At 41.7% G+C, this 23,209-nt stretch overlaps 1 protein-coding gene across 5 annotated transcripts in view; it reads left to right on the forward strand.

The window, feature by feature from the left end:
• PTPN12 (protein tyrosine phosphatase non-receptor type 12) overlaps positions 1 to 23,209 on the forward strand; it is a 99,569-nt gene that overhangs the window by 14,068 nt on the left and 62,292 nt on the right. The window contains exon 2 of one of the 5 annotated variants that reach the window (XM_084811518.1): positions 5,758 to 5,917. The exons of the other annotated variants lie outside the window; for them this stretch is intronic. Coding sequence (XP_084667644.1) covers positions 5,873 to 5,917 — 45 coding nt within the window. The 5' untranslated portion in view covers positions 5,758 to 5,872. The remainder of the gene's footprint in view (positions 1 to 5,757; positions 5,918 to 23,209) is intronic. 5 annotated transcript variants of the gene reach the window in all.

Raw genomic sequence — 23,209 nt, forward strand, 5'->3', positions numbered from 1 at the left:
GGATGTCATAGGTGGTTAAACCACTATCACCCCAATTCAAGCTAGTAATATCACTAGACGTCACTTCTGATAAAGCAGACCTCAACGCTTGTAAGAAACCAGTGGAGGCTGTTGGCTCCGATTTTGGTGGGGCTGTGGATCCATTCTGGGTTTCAGCCAGAACCATCCAGAACTCCAAAGGAGCTATCCAAGGTACTGAATTTCTTTTGGGGATTGGGTTCAGCACCTTGGATAGCTCCTTCAGAGTTCTGGCTGGTTCTGACTGAAACTCAGAACGGAGTCACTGCCCCATCAAAATCGAAATCACCAGTCTCCACTGTGTGAAACATTTTGTGTGTAAGCCATGCTGTTATGCAGGTGCTACTTCATACATGAAGGTCTAAGTTTTCCAAAGCTTTCTGGAACCAAGCTTGTGATACAACACAGTAGAAGGTGTAATAGGTTCCATTGCTATGCTACACAAACAGACCTCAAAGGATGGGCAGAAGCTTACTCTTATTCCATCTAGCAAATGCAACTTGCATGTCTAGTTGTCTAGAACAAAACATGTAAGATCACTGCCTACTGTGCATCTTGCAGCAGTAGGGTTTGCAGTGGATTTTCCATGGCGATGTGAAGAACACTTGGGGTACTTGTACTTACTACTTGTTTTCTGGTAACAAACTGGACAACTTGTTTTGTGAATTGCTCAGAGAGCTTCAGTTAAATGGGCGGTATAGAAATTTAATAAACCAATTGTAAAGTATTGCTGAATACTCTGCATAGCTTCCACATGTGGTGACAACCTTATCTGTTGGGAACTGATCTGTGAAGCCTTCCTTAGAAAGATCCTTTTGTTGGTAGACCTCTGGACTATATATCCTGGAAACACAGCGTCTTATGATCTTCACTTCTATGGGAAGTGGAGTTTGCTAAAGAATCACACTTCTCAGAATCTGCACTGAAGGTTTTTGGAATAAGAAGTGCTTTTATTATTGGTGGTGGTAAAGTATTAAAGTATGTATACTTCCCCATGCTCCAAACAAAGTGGCTGTAGACATTATTCAGTGACTATTTTCTATTATGAATGTACTGCATTAACATTTTTCTAGTTATTCACTGCTCTGGCAGTGACTCTGAATCTGTTGCAAGTTCCTTAACATACATTTATTGCAAGAAAGCCACTGCAAACCTTAATAGTATGTTCTAGGCTCCAATAATTGTTTTAAGAGAAGATGCTTACAAATCTACTCATGCAACAAAAAAATTGTGGAAATTGCAAGTTAGCGTACAATGATCTGGTTCGCATAACACAACTATTCATTGTGGCTTAATTTACCTGTGGGGCCTGTTGGGTGCCATTGTTGCATGGTGCCTATGGGCGCCCTGCTTGCCATGACTTGTCATGTCATACAAACCCAGATGGCAGGGGTTGTTTTGGGGTTATTTGAAGGTTGTCTAACTCTCAAACAGCCCCTGCTACCTGAGTTCTCATGACAGGATGAGCTGGGCGCCATCCAAAAATGACACTCATGCGTGCCTGGCACAATGTGACAGCCGCACAGGTAAATTAAACCATGGTGCGCTGTTGTGACATGTGATGAGGTTGAGTATCTTAACAGTAAACATGTTCTGTGATAGGGGTGTGCAACTTGGTGCCTTCCAGATATTTTGGACTCCAACTTCCATAAACCTTGACCATTGCCCATGGTGGCTGTGGCTGTGGCTTATAGGAGTTGTCCAAAACATCTGGAAGGCATCAGGTTGCCTATCCCTGTTCTATAGCCTAACATAGCCTTCCCTAACCTAGATCCTTTCAGATGCGTTGGACTGCAACTCTCATCAGCCCCAGTCAGCATGGCTTATGTTCAGGGCTGATGGCAGTTATAAGGAATAATATGCTAGACCAGCCTTCCCCAATCTGGTTTTAGCCAGATCTTTTCACCTGTAGTTTGCTTGAATTCCAGTGCAGTCCCATCCTAAAAAGGCATTTCTGTCAGCTCAGACCTGATTGGTTTACATGTGAAATTAATATGTTTTTTGCCCCAATGTGCCTCACTTTATACTTATGTACTTTAAAATGCATTTGCAATTTTATTGCCCATTTACCCAGTTTGGAGGTACCCTTTTAGAGCTCTTCACAATCCCTTTTTGTTTTCAACACCCTTAATAATTTGGTATAATCCATAAACTTGGCCATCTCTGCTCACCTGTAACTCCAAATCATTTATGAACAAGTTGGAAACACAAGTCCCAGTACAAATGTTCTTCTCCAAGTCCTGTGGAGAAGAACAGCTTCCCAGTGCCATCTTCTCAAACCTGCCTCCTGTTAAGATCAGAACCATTGCAAAACAGTACACCCCAGTCCTAATCTTGAGAGGTGATGGTTGATGGTATTGAAAACTGCTAAGAGATCTAGGAAGATCAAAAGGATTACACTCCACCATCTATCGCTTGGTGGAGGTCGTTGGCCAATGCAACTACAGCAGCCTCTCTGTCCAAAGCAGCCTCTCTGTCCAAAGGAAAAAGTGGAGTGAGGAAAAGAAATGCTAGGGTCTGCACTGTCCTAGATAGGCTCTGCTTCTTGTACATAGTGGAAATATGAAACCATGTAGTCTGCATTTGGAACAGTTTGCCACTTTGTTTGGTGGCTTTGCTAGTGAGCAATAGCCAGATGAATATGTTCTATTGTGTCTTTCATTAGTGACACTGAACAACAGGGAAAAGATGACTTTGGATAGAAGCCAGCATCATGTGAGTGGAAGTCCACTCACACAGCAGGACTTTCCCTTTTTCCTCCCTCCCAGAAATGTGCTCTGGAAGGTGCCCAACCTTCCTGAGCAGATTTTGGGGCTGGGCTGCAAAGGGGAGGGGGAATCACACCCTTCCAGGTTCGGCTGACAGAAGCAGTTCTGTAAGTGGGAAAATGGCATTGGATTCATCCTTTATCATTTTGGTTGACTGATTTCCTAACGTTGATACAAGGCATACTGTCTAAGCTGGAACTGCTGTGGTTTGATTCATGGAATTAAAGGACAGACCTTTAACTCATGGAAGGGTATTTCAGTGATTTTTAGTGAAAACTTGTTGTAATCATCACAGTTAATTATTAGAAGAACACAATATTAACTAGGGTGAATATAAAGGTTAGTCTTTAGATTGCTGAATGTTTAAAAATGTAAGCTAAGGTTACTCCACACTTGAAAGCAAGTTGCTCGATTCATTTGAACCTGGCTTCTGCGGGCTAGAAAATTGCTTGCCTCTGAAACAGCCTTTCTCAACTTGGTACCCTCCAGATGTTTTGGTCTATAACACCCATCAGCTTCAGGCAGCATGGCCAATGGTCAGGAATGATGGGAGTTGTAGTCCAAAATATCTGGGGAATACCAGGTTGGGGAAGGCAACTCTAGAACTAATTGCTGTTGCTTCAAATAACTACTCCACCAAAATGCATGTTTTCCGGCTGACAGATGATAAGCAACATAAATAACTCATGCAAATGATTCTCATTCCATTCCTCTCCAGAGAAACACAGGTTGTAACTGAATTGACTTATTAAGTTAATGGCCAAGTGCATAGTAGTGTGCCTGCTTGGCAACTTGAGAGGCAGAAAAGGGACTCCATAGAGCAGGGGTCATGTTGGATGATTTTCAGTGTGATTTCATATATGTGGTTCTGAAATACACATGCCATGTATTCCATAGTACTAAGTAGAGTATTTTGCAGAACAATGAATTGTTGACTTACACAGTCATCCATAGTAAGAAAGCTTTTGGCAAGTTTTGCTACTTCCTAGGGAGCTTTCATTATGGCTGGGAATAAGACTCCCGAACATGAGTGGAAGTTAAATGTCTAATGTGTTTGTTTATAAATTGACTGATCTCAAGTTTGCGAGAAGGATAGAGTAAACTACCACCAAAACACTGCATTTGCACTCCTTTTATGGGCTTCTTGTGACTTCTCTAGTGTATTAGTAGCCATAGCTATATTTTCACTGATTAAAAATTAATTTTACTAGCGTCGAAAAGCATGCTTTGCACTGGTAGGAGCAAACTGTACATTTAGCAGCATGTGTCTACAGGTGAAGTAGTGCAATAAGTTAAGTATTTCGTCTTCTGGAATAGCAAATAAAAATAGGTTTACTTATTTTCACATATTTTGTATTGTAAAATTTGGTAACACCAAAAATCCATAAAGGATATGGGCAACTGAAGCAGACCATCATGTTCTGTCAGGAAAAAATAATCGTGCAGAAAACAAGTTCTTCAAATCCGAAGCTGGAACAGTATTGCTCTTCTATGGATCCATGGATTCTGACCCAAATGTGTCATAACTTAAGTAACTGCCTCAGAATGGAAGAAGTGAGTGAGATTAAACTCCTGTCCCTATACTATTTGGGTAGGTTTCAGGATGGGGGTATGGTATAAAGACACCTCTTTCCTTTCTCCATCTCCAGACCCCTGCCCCCCAATACTATATTGCAGTAATGCACTGAGGTTCAAGGCTGTCAGACAGGCCCACAAGGAAACCTTTTAGTGACTGTTCTATAGCATGGGAGGGAAAGATTTCAGAGGAGGAGAATAGAAAAAAAGATGTCCTCCCCTCCCCTTCCAACTGTCACTTAGCAGCAGCCATTCCATCAAGCTGCAGCAAAGGGAGAAATGGGAAGCGGGGCCCACTCCATTGGCTCTGCTGAGAGACTCGCTCCTTTTGGCTTCTCTTCCTGCACTGTTTCTATCCCAGCTTGTTTTATAAGAGCTTTGCATAAGAACCAGTGCCTGAGTTTGCTTTTTTCCACTCCCCTATTCTTCTTTGTGTCCTGTCTTTTAGATTGTAAGCTTGAGGGCAGGGACTGTCTTATCTTTTATTGATCGTATTTGGGAGACTTTTTGGCTGAAGAGCAGGGTAAAAATGTTGTAAAAAATAGTGCTACAGTGCTCTTGGTCCAGGATGGCTGGAGCCCTGAAAAGGAGCACTCCTGTTAGAGGCTGGGGGTATACTGCAACATCTTGATCAGCTCCCCGCTTCTTAGTTAATCTTGAAAGCAATTTAATATACACGGGAGGAATCCATTGCAATGAGTATCTATTTGAAAACCAGTTTTACCATCCTAGCTTTTAAAAAGCATCAGTCACCTCTCCCTGCCTCCCGAGTGTCTAAAAACATAGATTTTGCATTTATTTTGCTCTGATCAGGTTTAATTTCCTAAGGTCAAAATACTTTGTTTTCTGCACCTCTTTCAAATGCAAAGAACAAATCAGAGTTCACATCAATTCCAGATGACTCTGCCTCAGGGCAGACTGGAAAAGAGTAAACAGAAGAGCACAATAAACCAGTACCTACTAAACTTGATCAGATAATTATGCTGACAGTGAGACAACTGGTTCTCACTGGGGTGGTAAAGGGACAGACAGGCAGCTACAGCAAGTGGGGGGGGAGTATTGGCTCTGTGACTTGCATATCCACACAGAAACCTCATGGAGAAAAACTCGTAAACAAAAGTTGCTTTTTGATGGCATGTGGCATGCTGGAGAAAAGTTTCAAAGAAGGGACTTGATGACAGATCTGGTTGTTCGGAAGGAATTTATACTTTCATCAGATGATCAGGGAAGTGGTTGTTTGCAAGCTTGTAATAAAACAAGGAATACCTTTGTATAAGGCTGGGGTCTCCAACTTGGTATCCATGGACCTTTTTCTTGGTGTCCACTAGGCTGCCTGCTCCTCCTGATCTTTATTTTATTTTTTTAGATACTTGCATTAAAAAGTTTGTTTTAACAGGGAGGGCTGATGTGCTGCAAAATGAAGTGCCAGCTTCCAGCCCCATCTTTATTTCCAAGAGTGCCCCTCGGCTCCATATGGGTCCCAGAGGCATTATTAGAAAATAAAAAGGTGGATGTCTGCAGCCCAGCACGCCCAGCCACCCAGAATAAAGAAAAAGGTAAGCTGTGATGGTAGGAAGTGTCCTGGGGGCTAGAAGGGGTGGGATGGAGTATCCTCGGGGGTGAGAGGGGTGTTTTGCCTGTAACCCATAAACAACCCAGAGTTCTGGGTTTGCGCATCCTGAAACCACCCATTCCTAGGTTAATTAAAAGCGGAAATGATGAGTGTGTGGCTTGTGCATTCCGCCCATCCACACAATTTCTGGGTTAAAAAACCTAGGAATTGCTGTCCTGATGTGCAAACCAGGTCATTGCTTGCTGTGGCCCCAAGAGGTGGTTTGATTATGGACAAGGCAGAAGTACAAGAAAAAAGCAAGAAGATATGGCACTTAACACAAGTCAGCACGAGTGGGATTTATTTGAGAATACTTACAGCTCTGGAGAGAAGCTTTTTGGGGTGTATGAGGGGGGAATCTCCAAAGCTACATTATGATTTCTAGTATAGGGCTATTGCGATATTTAAAGAAGTCTAAGTAGATTGTAGTATTGCCAGACCGTGACACTTCTTATGAATAAAACAGTAGTTGTGGAGAAAACAGCATTATTAATTTATTTTTTAGATGATTCTCCCATGTGCCACAGCATTCTCTCCTGGGTGAGAGGGAGGAAAAATACATTTTCTAAGATGGGCACCTGCTCCTTGTGATTTTTGTCAGTGCTTAACACTTTCCGAAAACTTCTACCCAATTTAATGGGGGGGGCACTTAAATTACTTAAGAGATTTTTAATCAGTTGGACCCTATGGCCCAAAGTTCTAGTGGTCTGGCAGAGGGCTTGTGTTGCATAGTTTCCCATCACCATTCCTCTGCCCTGTAAGTGAGCTAAGAGCAAACAGAAATAGTTTGTTTAAATCTCATCCAAGTCTCGACTCACTGGGTAATTTAGGGAAGGCTATTAATGTCAGCCATATCCTACCCCTCCACATTTGCAATACATAAAGATAAATAAGCCTATCTTACAGGGTGATTCTAAGGATCACTGTGAGGTTATGTGAGATACATTGAACACTTTAGAAAACACACTACACATTCCAGTATTTAGTGGAAGCAGAATAAATCATTCAAAAGAAAAGAATTACATGTAGAAGCTGCATAACTTTCAGAATCCAGATTGTTTTTGGCACAATTTTCTTAGCGAGTACCTCATGGTATATGAGGATGTGTTATGCTTGTACAAAACATGACTGCTACGTTTATCGTCTTGTGCATTGTTATATGCATGCACATGTTGGTGACTTCATTGGGACTTGAATGATCTTCACTGGGTGAAGGATTGCAACCTAAAGGTGTAATCAAGACCATTTTAAAGCTGGGATGTTTTGGATGTAATCATCTATCTATCTATCTATCTATCTATCTATCTATCTATCTATATGTCAAAAATTGTGTGTGGGTTTGTGTGTTTGTGGCTGGCTGCAGGGCCGTCTGGAACACAGGGAATAAGGGGGAGCTGCCCTGGGTGTAATCACACTGTAGGGGCCCACTGAGCCTGCCATTTGGGCCCTACAGTTGCTGCCCCTTTTACTTCACATTCTCACTTGCCAGAGTGTATGAGAGGAGTCACTGGGTTACATTATTACTTTGTTTATACTTTCCCTTACTAGCAAGTACACCCTGTCAATCATGGTGCAGGCCAGGTTTCTGATTTCAGCTATGAGTCATCCTATTGGCCTTCTTTCATTCTACTGGTCTCTCTCCCATTCACTCTGACTTCCTTCACCTTGGATTGGCTGGCTGCCGTTTGTTCCCTCCCCTTTACTCATGGTTTCTTTTCTGACTGTGCAGAGCATTTAGTTTCTCTCCCCTGTTCCTGCAATATCCAGCGAGCAAGCAAGTTAGTGTTAAATATCTTTACCCCTTTCAATGCCAGATGTATCTGTTAGTAGTGTGTGATTAACACTAATGTGAAATGTGGTGTGGTGTGTGTTCGCCTGTCTGAGGGGCTGGGATGACACAGTGGAGTGGAGATTTAGGGCTTTATTCATAAAAGAGTGAGCTGGGGGGAATTGAGAAGGCAATTGCAAAATGAAGGGCAAAATAGCAGAGTTTTACGTGTAGCTGAATTGTAGATTTTTGGGTTTGTGTGTTTGTGGCTAGCTGCAGGGCCTTCTGTAAGACAGGGGATAAGGGGGAGCTGCCCTAGGCCTAATCACACTGCAGGGGCCACCGAGCCTGCCATTTGGGCCCTACAGTTGCTGCTGCTTTTAGTTCACATTCTCACTTGCCAGAGTGTATGAGAGGAGTCACTGGGTTACATTATTACTTTGTTTATACTTTCCCTTACTAACAAGCACACCCTCTCAATCATGGTACAGGCCAGGTTTCTGATTTCAGCTATGAGTCATCCTATTGGCCATTTTTCATTCTACTGGTCTCTCTCCCATTCACTCTGACTTCCTTCACCTTGGATTGGCTGGCTGCCGTTTGTTCCCTCCCCTTTACTCATGGTTTCTTTTCTGACTGTGGAGAGCATTTAGTTTCTGTCCCTGTTCCTGCAATATCCAGCAAGGAAGCCTCTGTTGAACATCTTAATAGTGGTACGCGATTCAGTGTGAATTATATTATCGTAGTGCTTACAGATTAAGTCTCTTGCATTTTTAGTGTTTTTTATTCAATCTGCTCATTATAATTGTTGTGCTTTTTTAATCAAGTCTGGTGGATTCAACGTTTCACCTTTCTTATGGGGCCTTTCCGAGAAGCGTAAACCTACCTTAATGTGTTTCTAAAAATTGGTGCCTATGACAAAATTACATCCTGGGCAACGTCGGGTATATCACGTGTGGGTATATCAGCTAGTTAGGTGTTACACCTGGCAAATTTAGACTAGAAATATGTTCAGCACTACAAGCTCCATACTTGAGTGGGGAAACTAGTAGCGTGGGTGTAGAGGGATGTGGTGGAACCAGCAAGAACTGTAGCAGGTGCTGAACTATGCAAAGCCTGTCGGAGGACATGCTGCAGCAAGTATAAAGCCTTATGCAGTGTGGTCAGGGCTTCCTGCTTCAAAGTGGCTGTTAAAGTGGAGCTGCCATTGCAATGGGGCTAGTATGATGTCAATTATGGCTTTTGCCAGATACTCCTTCCTAAGTCTGTATGTAAGAGTGAGACTGTGGAGTTCAAGCTGATTGGTGGATCAGCCTCTGGGGAATGCTGGGAGTTGTAGGACTTTTTTTCTGTTTAAACATGCATAGGATTGCACCCTTAGTCACCATTAAACTTTCTCTGGCTCTCCTCTGTGCCCCTCTGTGCATTATTTAACTTTCAGTGGAAAGTCTGATGCCTCACTGTCACTATGTAGGTAAAACATGTATGGCTTCAGATGAAGGTTAAATAGCCCTATGTAAAGTGCTTGAGCTAATTATAACATTTTGGAGGGGCATTCGTATTAAATAGAAGTACAGAAACTGAAGAAATTGGCAAAATACAGTGGCCAGAACTTTAACTGGTACAGCCAGATGGAATCATATTATGCCGATTCTGAAGCTGTTGCACTTCTCAGCAGCACCTTGAACTGGGCTTGGAAGCAAGTAAGTGAGCAATGCAACAGTTTCAGAACTGGTGTTCAAGTTCTGGCTTTAAAGCAGGTTAGGAAACAAGTGGCCCCAAATTTATTTACTTTTTGTTTTTTACAAAACAAAATGGCATTCCACAGTGGCTACAGAGTGCTAAAAGTGTCAAATTTAGCTTCTTTGCAAGGTAAATTTCTCCATTTTAGCAGTCTGTAGCTGCTACAGAATACTAAGAGCCAATTTAGCTTACAAAGAAGCTGAATTTAACCCTTTTAGTGTTATGGAGTGGGTTGCTGCTGAATTCTAGCAGTATGCTGCTTAAAATTGTCTTTTGTAACAGTACAGCCTGTGGGGTGGGGGGATTGCAGATGTGAAAATGGCCCCTGGACCTTCTGAAGTTGTCCACCCCTACTTTAAAACTTTAAATGGGACTCAAATACTTGAAGGAGCACATAGACCTACACCAATCTGCTCATGCCTTAAGTTCTTCAGGAGAGGCTTTTCTCCATGTACTCTCATTAGAGGAGCTGCGTTACATGATCACATAGGAAAGAGCCTTCTCTGTGGTGGTAGCCTAACTGTGAAATACTCTTCCCATAGAGGTATGACTGGCACCAACACTACAGTCTTTTTGGGACCAGGTCAATACTTTATTTGGGGTCACGAAGAGTCGGACACGACTGAACAACAACAACAACAACAATACTTTATTTGCCCAGGCATTTTAATTTATTAATTTTATTTAAAACATTTGTATCCTGCCCTATATCATTAAGATCTCAATTACACAGCATAAAACAATACATTATTTAAATAGCTAAAATATATATTAAATCATTAAGCTAGCTAATACCAATTTAAAATCTAAACCAATAAAACAGTTAAAATAGTGTGCAAACTTAGGGAGTCCAATTAGCCCTCAAAGGCTTTGGTAAAAAGCCATGTTTTAACTTGTTGCTGAAATGAAACCAGTGTCTGCACCAGTCAGGCCTCCAGGGGGGGAGTGCATTCCCCAACTGGGGAGCCACAGCAGAAAAAGCCCCCTCCCACGTCCCACCGTAGTGTATATCTCTCACTGGTGGGATGCAGAGGAGAGCTCCTCCAATGGATCTCAATCCTCGGGCAGGCATATATAGGGGGAGACGCTCCCTCAAATATCGAGGTCCCAAGCCACTTAGGGTTATAAATGTTATCACTCGCACCTTGAATTCCGACCAGAAACTCATTGGCAGCCCATGTGATTCCCTTAAGACCTGTGGTATGTGATCTTTACATGATGTTCCATCACGTAAATTTAAGTCTGTTTGTTCTAATTTTGCTGCTCTTCAGTGGTGGTTATGATTATTGCTTGGTTTATCTTCTTTTGTGTGACAGATTTGGTCATTATTTATGCTATATGTCATGTACGCCACCCTGGTATCTGTAAGGATGAAGGGCAGCTTAGAAATACTTAAATAAATAAAATTAAATAATTGCACAAACTTCCAGCATCCAAACTGGAAAGAACTGAGCAATCCAAGTATGCTGGTATGGAGAAACCTATGTTAGATTGAGACACTGCATAGTAGCTGAAATGTAAGTTAAGTGAGAGTTATATTCACTTTGTTTAATAGCAGTAATGTATGGTACCTTCTCTGAAAAAACTTGCATTGTATTGGATGTAACTAGGCAGTATTGAAAGTATATTATCTTTTCCATTGGAGGTAGTGTGTTCATAGCCCTTTCTGATTTACTGAGCAGACATAATTAGGCCCAACGTGTTAATCTTCCACTAATCAAGTGGAAGATTAACACTGCAGTCCTATGCATGTCTACTTAGAAACAAGTCCCACTGAGTTCAGTGGGGCTTTGTCTCAGGTAAGTGGGTATAGGATTGCACCCTCTGAGTTATATTAAACTATTTTCTCACAATTAGCTTACACTAACTTATGGTAGCATTATTCATATTACATGTACTTGTGACATCACAGATGAACCATGAATGAGTGTCACTATGATATTTGTAGAAAGCCAGTGTGGTGTACTTGTTAGGGTATTGAACTAGGCCTGAGGAGGTAAAAAAGGTAAAGGTGACCCCAACCAGTCGTGTCCGACTCTAGGGTGCGGTGCTCATCCCCGTTTCTAAGCCGAAGAGCCAGCGTTGTCCGAAGACACTTCTGTGGTCATGTGGCCGGCATGACTGAACACCGAGGTGCACGGAATGCTGTTACCTTTCCCACTGAGGCGGTACCTATTTATCTACTTGCAATTTCTTGCTTTCGAACTGCTAGGTTGGCAGAAGCTGGGACTGAAGACGGGAGCTCACTCCGTCACGCGGCACTCGGGTCTCGAACCGCTGACCTGCCGACCTTCCAGTCTGCAGTACAGACTGCAGTGGCCCCATAGGCCTGAGGAGACCTTAGTTCAAATCACTACTCATCCATGAAGTGCAGTAGGTAACATTACAGCAATTATGTTTTGGCCTAACCTACTTCACAGGGTTGTTGGGAAGTCATTATGGCAAGGGGAAGAGCCATGTATGTCACCCTGATGAAGGCTGTTGATAAAAAGGTCATAAACAAACTAGACATGCAAACATTTTTTCTGTCTTGCTGGGTGAAACATATTTTTCATTCAGACTTCAGTTCAGACATCTGATTTTAAATGGGAAATGGGACTAGCCACCTAATTTGTTGTACAACTCAAGTAAAATGCAGCACCATGCATTTAATATTTTTTCAGATCCTCTGTGGAAAGCATTTTCTTCCAGTTTGCTTCTCAAGATCCTGAACTAATGACACTTTCTGAACATATCATGAAAAGGTTTTCTTAAAGATGACAGCAGAATGGATGGTTATCAGTTCAGCAATGTTCAGTTCTATACTCAATTGCATGGTGTATGTGTACGTGGCAAAAACTTCACTTGTATCCAGCCATGTAGTCTATTTAGTGTGATACTGTATAGTAGTAGTGTTCTAAAAGACCACTAGTTCCACTAGTTTTACTAAAGTAGTAAAAACATGTTCATGGAAGTGTTTGCTTATATCTCTTTTTCCACTTTGGGTTTAAGTTTCAGTAACTTGGCTTTCTTTTACTCAAACTTTCAGTTTTATGAACTATATCTAGGGTTGGAACACTGATCTATTGGCTACAGTCAAATGGTCAAATATTCCATGAAGCCAAGAGTTTCACTGTATAGTGGCACCTTACATTTATTTCATTGTCATCCTTCGTTAGCAGGGGCAGGAGTGAGGGGTGCTTGCCTTGTCACTGTCAGGGGCAAAGCTCATAGCACAGCAAAGTCTCTCCTGCTGGCCACTGTATAACTACAGACATTTCCAAACAGAAACACAAGTTGTCATCAGTGGTAAATGTCATTGCTCCGGTTTCCCCATGACTCGTTTTGCTTGATGGAGGAACCAGGAAGGTCCCTCCATGTGGTCTGTTGCTTTGTAAAACTTCTATGAGAGATTAGATTTGAGTCTAGAAAAGCAGTGGCGGTTGAAAGAAGTGAAGGTATTGATTGAAATAAGGCATGAGATACTGCTGCGAGTGAGACCTGGGATAAAAGCCAGAGTTGAATTTTTTGCATCTTATAGAAACCTTACCTAACCTTAAATTGAATGATAACTTAATTGTTTCACAAAAATAGCTAAAAATTACAAATATCAGAGCTGTTGATTAAAGTGTTATCTTTTTCTAAGAAAGTGAATGTTTTATAGCAACTTGACCATTATTTGACAGGTGAATCTGAATTGTATTAACTTGTACAGATTTCCCTTTACCCTTTTGCAGTGCTCAGAAAACAACACTTTGCCTGATAAAGCCAAGCTGTGAACTCTCTTCTGGCTTAATTTTTATATAGGGATGTTGCTGAAGTTTGCAGTTGCTTGGTTGGGAATGTGTATTAGTTTAGGACTAGATCCTGTTTTTTATATGTATTGAGCAGTACCCAGTGCGACAAATGTTGACATAAATTACATTGTGTTAGTGTAAGGGACCTCCAGAGCAATATCAATAGTTTTACCTGGCATGGCGAGATTCCTCAGAAAACCATCATGCCAGCTAGTGCTGTTGGTGTTGCGCTAGAGGGCTCTTAGGCTAGTGCAACATAAGTTTTGTTAGCCTTGTATCACGTTGGATATTGCCTAATATGAATAGTGTCACTTTCTTGTAAGTACTTCTCAAGTTCAGAATGTAAAACAAGTCTGCATATGTGCAACCAGTGAGTTTTCAACTGTTCCTCAAATTTTTATCTATTTTATCTAATTCCTGGGCACCAGTCACAGTTCAGACAGATGTGCTGTGCAGGAGTCCCCAGACCTTGAGTTTAACGGCTTGAGGGAACTGTGCCGTCCCTGAGCCCACAGGTTACAATTGGGAACGCAAGTGTTGGAAAGCTCTCTGATATGAGTCTGCTGAAGGTTAGGCAGATTTCCTCTATGTGTTCTCTGTAAGCTTCTCTTCTTGTCCTAGTAGGGAGAGGTGAAAACAGGGACTAGGGCGGGGCTCTAACCAGAGTATATAAAGGGTCCCTGCTAAAGCATCATCTCATTTGGGTCTGGGTGTTTCCTCGAACTTGGTCAGAAAAGCTTGAGTGGGGAAGAGAGGATAAGCCTTTGGAGACACCTGCACAATGCTACTATGTTTAACTTGTATCTAGAGCAGAGATAGACAACCTGGTGCCCTCCAGAAGTTTTGGACCACCATTCGCATAAGCTCCAGACAGCATGACCAATGGTCACGAATTATAGGACTTGTTGTCCAAACACCTTGAGGGCATCAGATTGTCTACTCCAGTCTAGGATTTAAATGAAAAGCAAATGAAGTTTGAGGAGCAGTTACAAGATTGCTGTACAAAGGCTTTCATTTTTTTCAACAAGTAAAAGAAAAACTAAATACTGTTACAGTATGAGCTGGGAGAGGACTCATGGAAAACAGATATACTGACTCTCACAAACCTTGTAAATAATGAGCTGATTCTGAAATAATCCAAGGGGTTTCTCCATCATTTTAGGTCCTTTTTATTATTCATTTATGAAATGTATTACCTTTCCTTAAGAAATAATCCCAAAATGGGGTACAGACCAACTCCTTCCTTTAGAAGAAGGAAGTGCCAGAACAGTTTATATACTGTTTACCAGTAGAGCAGGGGTAGGCAACAAGCAGGCCCACATATGCCCCCCCCCCCCGGTGAATTTCTCATGGTGGTGATTTTTCCACCCAACTTGTTTCTGTGGGAAATTACTAGTTTTTGTTGCCATGGTACATATTCAGTGGCAATTGTGGGGGTGGGGTCTGGCCCCCAGTGGGTTCTGGGGAAGCAGTGTGGCCCCCCTGGTGACTGGCTCTGCCCACCTCTGAAGTAGAGTGTAGGGTTTTTTTTTTAACCTTGAAGGTTGACTATTATACCTCTAATACTAAACTAACTTATTTCCACTAGATCTTGCTGTATGAGTATTAAAGTTACACATTTTGCTCCTCCTTTGAAATGTAGTTCAAGCCACCTTCTTATTAGCAGCTGACTTTTTATTTTTTTATCTCCTATATGTAGAACTTTAATGCACGAGGCTTGGAACGTGTATCTCAAACACACAGCTGTGGTATTTCTGCATTTGTCAAGTTAGTCAGCATCCTCATCTAGCATTACCACTCCAAAAATCATTAAATAAAAGAACTGCCACACCCCCTAAAAGAGTTCCGCAGTTGCTAAGATCTCCGCCAACCCATCTTACTCAGAACAAGTCTTCTGGCAGCTGTGCAGGGAGGCAGAGAAATTGTCTCACTTGGCTATAAGGATTGTTAACACACCACTGAAAGCTTTATGAGAATTTAGAGGGCTACATTGATATAGGGCTAAATTGACAAATGGACTGAACTGGGGCGGGTGTGTGTGCGGGATGGGCTTCTTGCCAGTGCTCATTTGACACTGTACCCGGCTCCTTTCATCCCATCTCATCACATTCAACAAAGTGTCCCTATGTTTCTCCATGTCCTTTGGGTGAATTGCCAGTGCATTGCTGTGTAAATGCCTCCTGTATTTCTTGTGGCAGACTCCATTTTTGGAATCCTACCTATTCAGTGTATAGTACCACCGCATACATTAGTGGACTCTGATAGATGTGTTATAGCAGGGCTGTGCAATCTTTTTGGGTGGGGATGCTGCATTGGCCCCCGTGGTACACTTTGCACATACCAGTTCATGCGCATGGTTGCTGAAGTGCTGGTTGGGGAGGCTTTAACCTCATCCCTCTGCAATGATCAGGATTGCTGATATTGCTCAGGATTACTGGGGGACGGGGAGGTTAAAGCCTCTCTTTTCCCCACCCCATTGATCCTGTTGGGAAACAGTGTACATGAGGGGAGCCATCCCCACATGCCCTATTTCCTTGCAGAATTGGGCTCCTGGCTGCCTGCCAGTCAGCTTTTTGGAGTTTTATTCTGTCAGGAAATAGGGCATGTGGAGATGATTACTTTCCTTGTGTGCCATATCTGCAGGTGGTAGTGGTGGTGATCCAACTCCTCCAAACAGCTAAATACAGTATACTCCAAGGCACATTTTAATTTTTTTAAACTGTTTTTTATTTGAATTTCCATTATAATTAGGCTGACCATATTTCCTTGAGACAAAAACGGGATATTGGGATGACAAAAACGGGACAGGGTTATGTAATATTCCGTATTCATGAAAAACAATCTAAACTCGCCGCAAAAGAACATGGAAAGGGGCGTAAATGAATTAACACTATTCATGTTAAAATATTTATTCATATTTTATATGTATATTTATGACTGGTTTTTTGTATACACAAAAAACAGTCATAAATATACATATATAAAATACTTATAAAATATCACATGAGAAGTAAACAAATCTGTATGGCATACCACACTGAACACTCTAATGCAGGACTGCAGTGGCCAGACTGCAAAAAATCATAAACATACACCAAAAAGAAAAAAAGAAATGAACACCCCAATTGTTATCACAAGCCGGTATATGCTAATGTCCCACCGGAGAGTTCCGCTGTAATAAAAAAATAGCTAACAGCCTGTTGAACCGAAATATGAGTCCGAAAAGTCCATATCAAACTGACTGTAGGGCAGAAAGAATCTCTATGGGCGGAATGATGGTAGAAATAACAGTAAGACTCACACTCCTGGCTCCCACAAGCTGAATGGGGCTTAGCGACCACCTCTTGAATTCCCCGCCACTGCAGACAAGGGGGCGGCGTCTGATGGTTGCTAGCTCAACAAGCTTGGCCCTGACTGGATAAAGTAAATGGAACTTCCTCTTTCGTCACACTAGTAGTTTTACTGCATGCGTTGATTAGCATAGAACCTTATGATAAACGCGTTTAGTTTTTTACAAAAAATTAAAAACGGGACAAAATTGACATATTAAAACGACAGGATGGTTGGGAAACATGAAAAAAAACGGTACTGTCCCATTTAAAACGGTACGTATGGTCAGCCTAATTATAATGCATGTACATTATCTGTCTGTACAACTTTGTTCAGCAAATGAAAAATAAATTGTACAATAATTTACAAGTATCCATGTTACTCTATTAACAATCATAAGATGTACAGATTTTGTTCTTAAGAAGAAATATATAACCTAAACTAAACTTTTGCTGAGTTTTTTAATGTTTGAAAACATGCATTACAATTTGTTAATATATATGCCTTCTGATTTGTTATTTTAATCATGTATAGTACCTTTTTGTGTTCTATGATAATCAAAGAGTTTTGTAGTGAGAGGGAAAAACACTCCATTGTTTCTCTGCATTTGTATAAACAATAACACTGTACCGTTCTTCCATAAAACTGTCCTTTTTTCTTTGTCCTTTTGCTAATTTAATATTTGTTCATTTTTCTAATAACGCAATCCGCCATACTCTGTTGTACCATTCTTTAAGTAAGATTCCTTTTAGATATTTCATTTGTTGGCTATCAACAATCTAGCTGCAGTTGTTAGAAACCTTTTAAGTGTTTTATGTAATAAATCCTCATTATTACCTTGAAATATTCCCAGTAATGCTAATTCTGGTATTTTTGATATGCTTTGTCCTCTTATTTTACTAGAAAAAAAGTCCTCCAAGGGGAGCAATCCTATCTAGATAGGCGGCCACCTCCGAACTCGGAGGCGACCACCTATCCAAAGCAGGGCAGGAGAAGCATGGAGAGAATCATTCCCTCTGTGCTTCTCCTGCCCTGCTTTTTTGGCTAGATGCCAGAGGATGGAGCGGGGAAGGATGTGTTGTACAGGCATTTATGCTCTCCCTGCCCCAGAATGCCCCCAGCCACGCCCCTTTTCGGCCTCTCCACACTCCTTTTGTGAGTGCAGAGCACGGGGCTCTGAGGCAGCACGGAAGTGGGGGGAGGTCAGTTCTCCGGGAACTGACCTCAGAGGGTGGGCTCTGAGGTTGGTTCCTGGAAAACAACATACCCTATGGCCATCTAGCTGCTGTCTAGCGGCCATAGGATTGCTTCCTAAGGCACATAATAAAACAAAGATAGCTGCACTCGTCCATGAGATTTTTTTTTCCTGATGGATCAGTGCAGCAATACTTTTTTAAAAATGTACTTTGTAGAATACCATATTTAGTAGTTCAGGGCAGAAACTACTTTTAGAGGAAAATTTGGTACCACCTGAAGAGGGACTTTGAATTTTCAGGGTTTCATTTCTTCCCACCACTAGATAATGCTGTACAATTTGGCTTCACTTGACTTTTTTAACCATGTGCACCACCTGAAATTAATATCTGGCTTTGCTAATATCAAGACTGTTATGTTTCTTTTTTGCTTCTGGACTCTGCCTACCCAGGAACCTGTGTGTTTAACCCTAGACAAGAGGCAAAACTGAGTTACAGCCAGCTTTTTTAGAAATGGGGGTCAGCTATTGCTTCTTTGTCCTAGAATGCAAGGTGTCATCTGATACGTGCAACACCTCCTAGTGACTAATTCATTCAGTTTGCAGTCTCCATCTTGAGTCGGAGTCTTAAGTTGCAGACCTCATGGCCACAACATCTTGCCTAATCTTTATACTTTTTTTTGTTCTCTCTGCCGCCGCCCCTGCTTTTTGTACTGTCCAGTCTGATGAAGACTTCTGGAGAACTTGAAAGCTTGCACACTCTTTTGTGGCATTGTGGTTGGTCCTACTGAAGATATTTCCCATCTGTGGATTTTGGTCATACATGGGCACTTACATGCAGAAGCACCATCAGCATTCTTCCTTAGTATGATGAAATTAAATTTCTATTGCTGTGGTTGCAGTTTTTTGAAATATTCTCTACTGTAAAAAGCCAGGTGATAAGTTTTTTTTTTCCTTCTGTTTAGGAGATCACTTGGGAAGGACATCACTCCCTCTATCAGTTTAGAAGTGAAATGGGATTAAGACAGAAATAATGTAGTGGTTTCTACATATGTGGGGGGATCTAGGTATGAGGAAGTATATAAATCATTTTAACTAAGCAAAACAAAGCAATTTTAAAAGCCCAACAAAAGTATTATGAGCTCCCAGGAGCTACAGGATTTTGAAGATATAGAGATGAATTTTTCTAGCATTTTCTTAACTAGAGAGGGGAAACTTCCACATTTTGCCTCAACGTTGGGAACCCCTGCTTTGCTGTTACCTATTGTGGGGGTGAGGGGATGCGGCTGCCTAATCATAGGACAATAAAATCTTGGATTTCTCCATAGTTTTCAAGGGAGAAAGTATAAACAGGAGTCCCTAACCTTTTTGCATCCTTGGGGACAGTCAACAAATGGGGATTCCATGGATGGGTGGATGAGGCCAGTTGCAAAATGGCTGCTGTGGGGCCAAAATTTCAGACAAAAAGTCAGTCAAAATTTACTATTGCAAAAAACCACCCACTTCACAGAAAGGGAAACTAATGAGTCTAAAAGATGAGTAACTTGCCCAAAAACCTGTGTGCAAGCTGGAGGTGGGATCTGAGGCCCAAAACACAATACCACTCCTTTGAAACCACAGTTCTGTGTTCCAACAGGACACCTGTGTCACAGATTGTAAATTCTTGAGGCCTAAAAAACAAGAAGCTGAGTACAAGCCAGCCCCCAACCTCCCAGTAAACAAAACGTGTGTGGAGACACACACACACACACACACACACTTCCTCCCCTCCCCCTTATCTGACCTTCCCTTCTCTTTCTTCCTGTGGGGACTCTCCGCTCCCCTCCCCCATTAGTCTCTCTTCTTCCCTGGGTCTTCCTTCCCCTCCTCACTTACTACCCTTTTCTGCTTCTTTTAAAAATGGGGTGGCTGAGCTGGGTGGTGTGATCTTAAGCTTGCTGGCAGAGGCTCCAAGCCCCCTGCCGCCTCTTCCTTTATTTAGAGTGCCTTTGGGGCCATGTGGGATCCACATTCTGGGGATAGGAAGAGGGCAGGTGTCTGGAGCCTCTGCCATTTCTTAGCCTGAGAGCATATCTATACCAGGCTAAAATTCCACAACTTTACCGGGGCCTTTTGGGCTCCCTTTACATGTGCTTCCCTTTCCCACCCTTTCCCCCTTATCTGTGTTCTATATGTTTCATTATACTGTCACTAGATGGCGCTGTGGTCTAGCTCCTCTTGTGGGATTTCCTGTTTGTCCTGTAATTTGATACTTGTTATCTTCGATCTTTAAAAACATGGGATAAAGCTCACTTAGCATGGGAGAGGCCCTGGAGGTTGACAGTGTCATGTAAAGGACCCACAAACTTCTGTGAGTAACCAATCTCGGTAGCAGGTAAAAGCCCTGTGCCTCTGAGGATGCCAGGGAATGCCTTTTGCAGGTGCCAATTTTGCTGTGGGTCCCCACTTTTACTTTCTATTCCCCTTGGCATTACTTAGTGCTAGACAATGAGAGAAATGAATGAAGGGATCAAAAAGCTTTCCCTTAAGATAAAAGCTAAGGTGCTCAGCGATTTACTTATGTGCCAAAAAGAATGAAGGTACAATTAAAGGCACCTGGGCTTAACTTCCACACCATGTAAGCAGTAAATGCATTGTACGGTCTTGCATATTATACTCACTTACAACTTCGCCTCCATGTGCCTTCACTTTCCTGTAGCCTTTCAACTGCAGTTCTCTTCCTTGGAGGAACACTGATGCTTTGGACACTGAAGGCAGTTGTCACCTAGCTGCATATTGACTCTGCTTTCCCTATATACTTTCATTTGTGGGAGAGAATGGCATATATTAGTAGTGATATGCTGTATGGGGTGGTGGCAGGGTGGGGAGAGGGGAGATCAATAGATTGAGGATACAGAGAGGGCTACAGGATGGGAGTCGGATAGGCATTTGGTCTGTTTGCAGCACCATGAAGTGGCCCGAGTCAGCAAGAGGAAAGGGGAGTGATATATCTATGACTGTGGAACATGTTTACCACTTACATGGTGTGGAGGTTAAGGCCAATGCCTTAAGTTGCAATTTCCATGCTTTTTGGCACATGAGTAAATCCACAAGCATCTTAACTTTTGTCTTAAGTGAAAGCTTTTTGATCCCTGAATTTCTTTAAAAGATCTTTGCTGAATTAACTATTGTGGGTAGGGAGCAAGTTCAACTTCACTGCAGCGCTGTAATTTTTCCAAAGTCCATCCCTGTTTGTTTATGGGCTCTTTCTTCCCCCATCCCAAGGATGCCATTCTATCCTTTCTCAGTCTACTTACTTGTTGCTACAGCACTGGCTACAAGCTGGCTCCTTGTTCTTCTGGTAGCCATATTTGTTGTGAGAAGAGATTTCCTCTGGGAAAAGAACAATCAGGCACTGAGCAATGGTTACAAGATTTGCCTTTATTTAAAACAGTGGGGAGTTTAAAAGCTGATAACTTCACAAAGACAAAACAGCTTATCACAGAAATTGGAAGGGCAAGACCTTTGCAATGTCCTCACATTTTTGATGCATTTAAAGTGGAGGGGGGGAATGTCTGTTATTGGGGTGTGTGAAAATGGTCAAAAATAGCAGAAATTTGCACAAGAGGGGAAATTCTTTAAGCTGTTGTATCTCTGGCATATCCTATCTGTCTGAAAGTTGTCCAGCATATGGAACCACATAGATACACTGTGCCAAATTCCAGAAAGTAGTCTTCAGTACCACTAATTCATTTAGATACCTTTTAGATTGTTCTAGGCATTCCATTTTTATAATGGTGGAATGCAATTTGAGCTATCTAGCTTAACTGTGGAGGCACTTCCGTAATATTTCCTTTGTACTTAAAATCTATTTTTTATGGAGGAAGCAGTATGGTTACCTGCAAATCAGTCACCCACTATAACTTACTGCTTAAGTTTGCTGCTGCTGTGCTCAGTATTAAAATAACAAGGTATTATTTTGTTAACTACAGTGAACTGAAAAGATTTCCCCAGCCCTGGTAGTTTGCATGTTAACAGTATTGGAGAGTTCTCATTTATGTAAGCATATTTGTACTGGCATATTTTGTACTGGCATATTTACTGTGTTGCAAATATGCTGTAAACCTCTAGTACTTTTTTTTCTACACAGGGTTGCGATCCTTAGTTTGAATATGGTATCAGTGTCTGCACAGTCTGTGGGAGAGTCCTAGTTGTGCTGGAGTTCTAATTGTTTTAAAGATTGGGAACATTTTCAGTCAAATAACTTCCATCTTGCAAATCATAAGCTAGCTGATCCATGTTAAAATAGTAACACAATGATTAGCACTTCGAAGGCTTTTTTTAAAATACTAAAACAGCACTAGGGAGGAATAGTTTACTTAAATAAGGCAAAGGAATTTCATTGAATAGCCTGTTCTGTGTATCTACTACTTACTACTACTACATGGCTGTTGCTCCACTAGATTTATTTTCATACCAGTGTTAAACTGTGGGATGAGAGCAGCCAACTTTTTCCCAGCACCAGTGTAGTAAACAGAATTCCATGTTACTGACACATCCCATTGATGTGGAATTTGGACTCCATTTGGATACAGAAGTTGCAGCTGAGTAATCATACATGTGTTCTTGTTTTTAAAAGTATCTAAATCTTTCTGTGAAACAGTCAGGGCAATTTACTGCAGAACTACCTTCACCAATAAAGCACTATCTATAAAAAGAGAACTGTATAGCAATAAAACATTAAAAAGACCCAAGAGCGTGTAAAGCTTTTAACTTTGCACCTAAATACTAGTAACACGGCGGCCTGATGGGCCTCCTTGGGAAACTGGTTCCAAAATGGCGGCACCACCGTGGAGGATGCCCTTCTGGAAGCCCCATTAGATTTTACTTCATGCAGAGAAGGACCCCAGTCTCTGTGGCAGACAGTAAAGAGCCAGGGGGGAGACATTCCCACAGATATGCTGGGCAAAGGCCATTTAGGGCTATAAAGTTCATAACCAGCACCTTGTACCTGGTGTGATAAGAAAGGTAGATGGTGTGTATTGTGTCTAATACATTTCCTGCTACCAATCCTTATATATAATTGAACTGCCACATTCTGCACTAGCTGCAGCTTCTGGAGTACATGCACCCCATATAGAGTGCATTACAGTCGTCTATATACAGAGGTTACCAGTGCAGTGATGGAAACACCAGATCCTAAAAAGGCCTAGAATATCACTGATCTTCAAAGATCTAACTATGTTTGCTGTCAAAAGCTGTAGGTATTGTCCAGCTTTGGATTTTGGATTAGTCAGATCGTGAAACTTTTTATAAGGTGCAGAATGTGTACAGCACAGTTGCAAATGGCTTAAGCATACTTAAATAGCTGGGTATCCCTGCAGTAAACATGGAAGTGGCAACAGGGTGTGTGTTTTGGTTTCCCAATTTAAAAAACAAAGTGGACTA

The sequence above is a fragment of the Heloderma suspectum genome, chromosome 7 (assembly GCF_057233095.1).
Source record: "Heloderma suspectum isolate Gila_16-S chromosome 7, 16-S_ref, whole genome shotgun sequence".
Lineage (NCBI taxonomy): Eukaryota > Metazoa > Chordata > Lepidosauria > Squamata > Helodermatidae > Heloderma > Heloderma suspectum.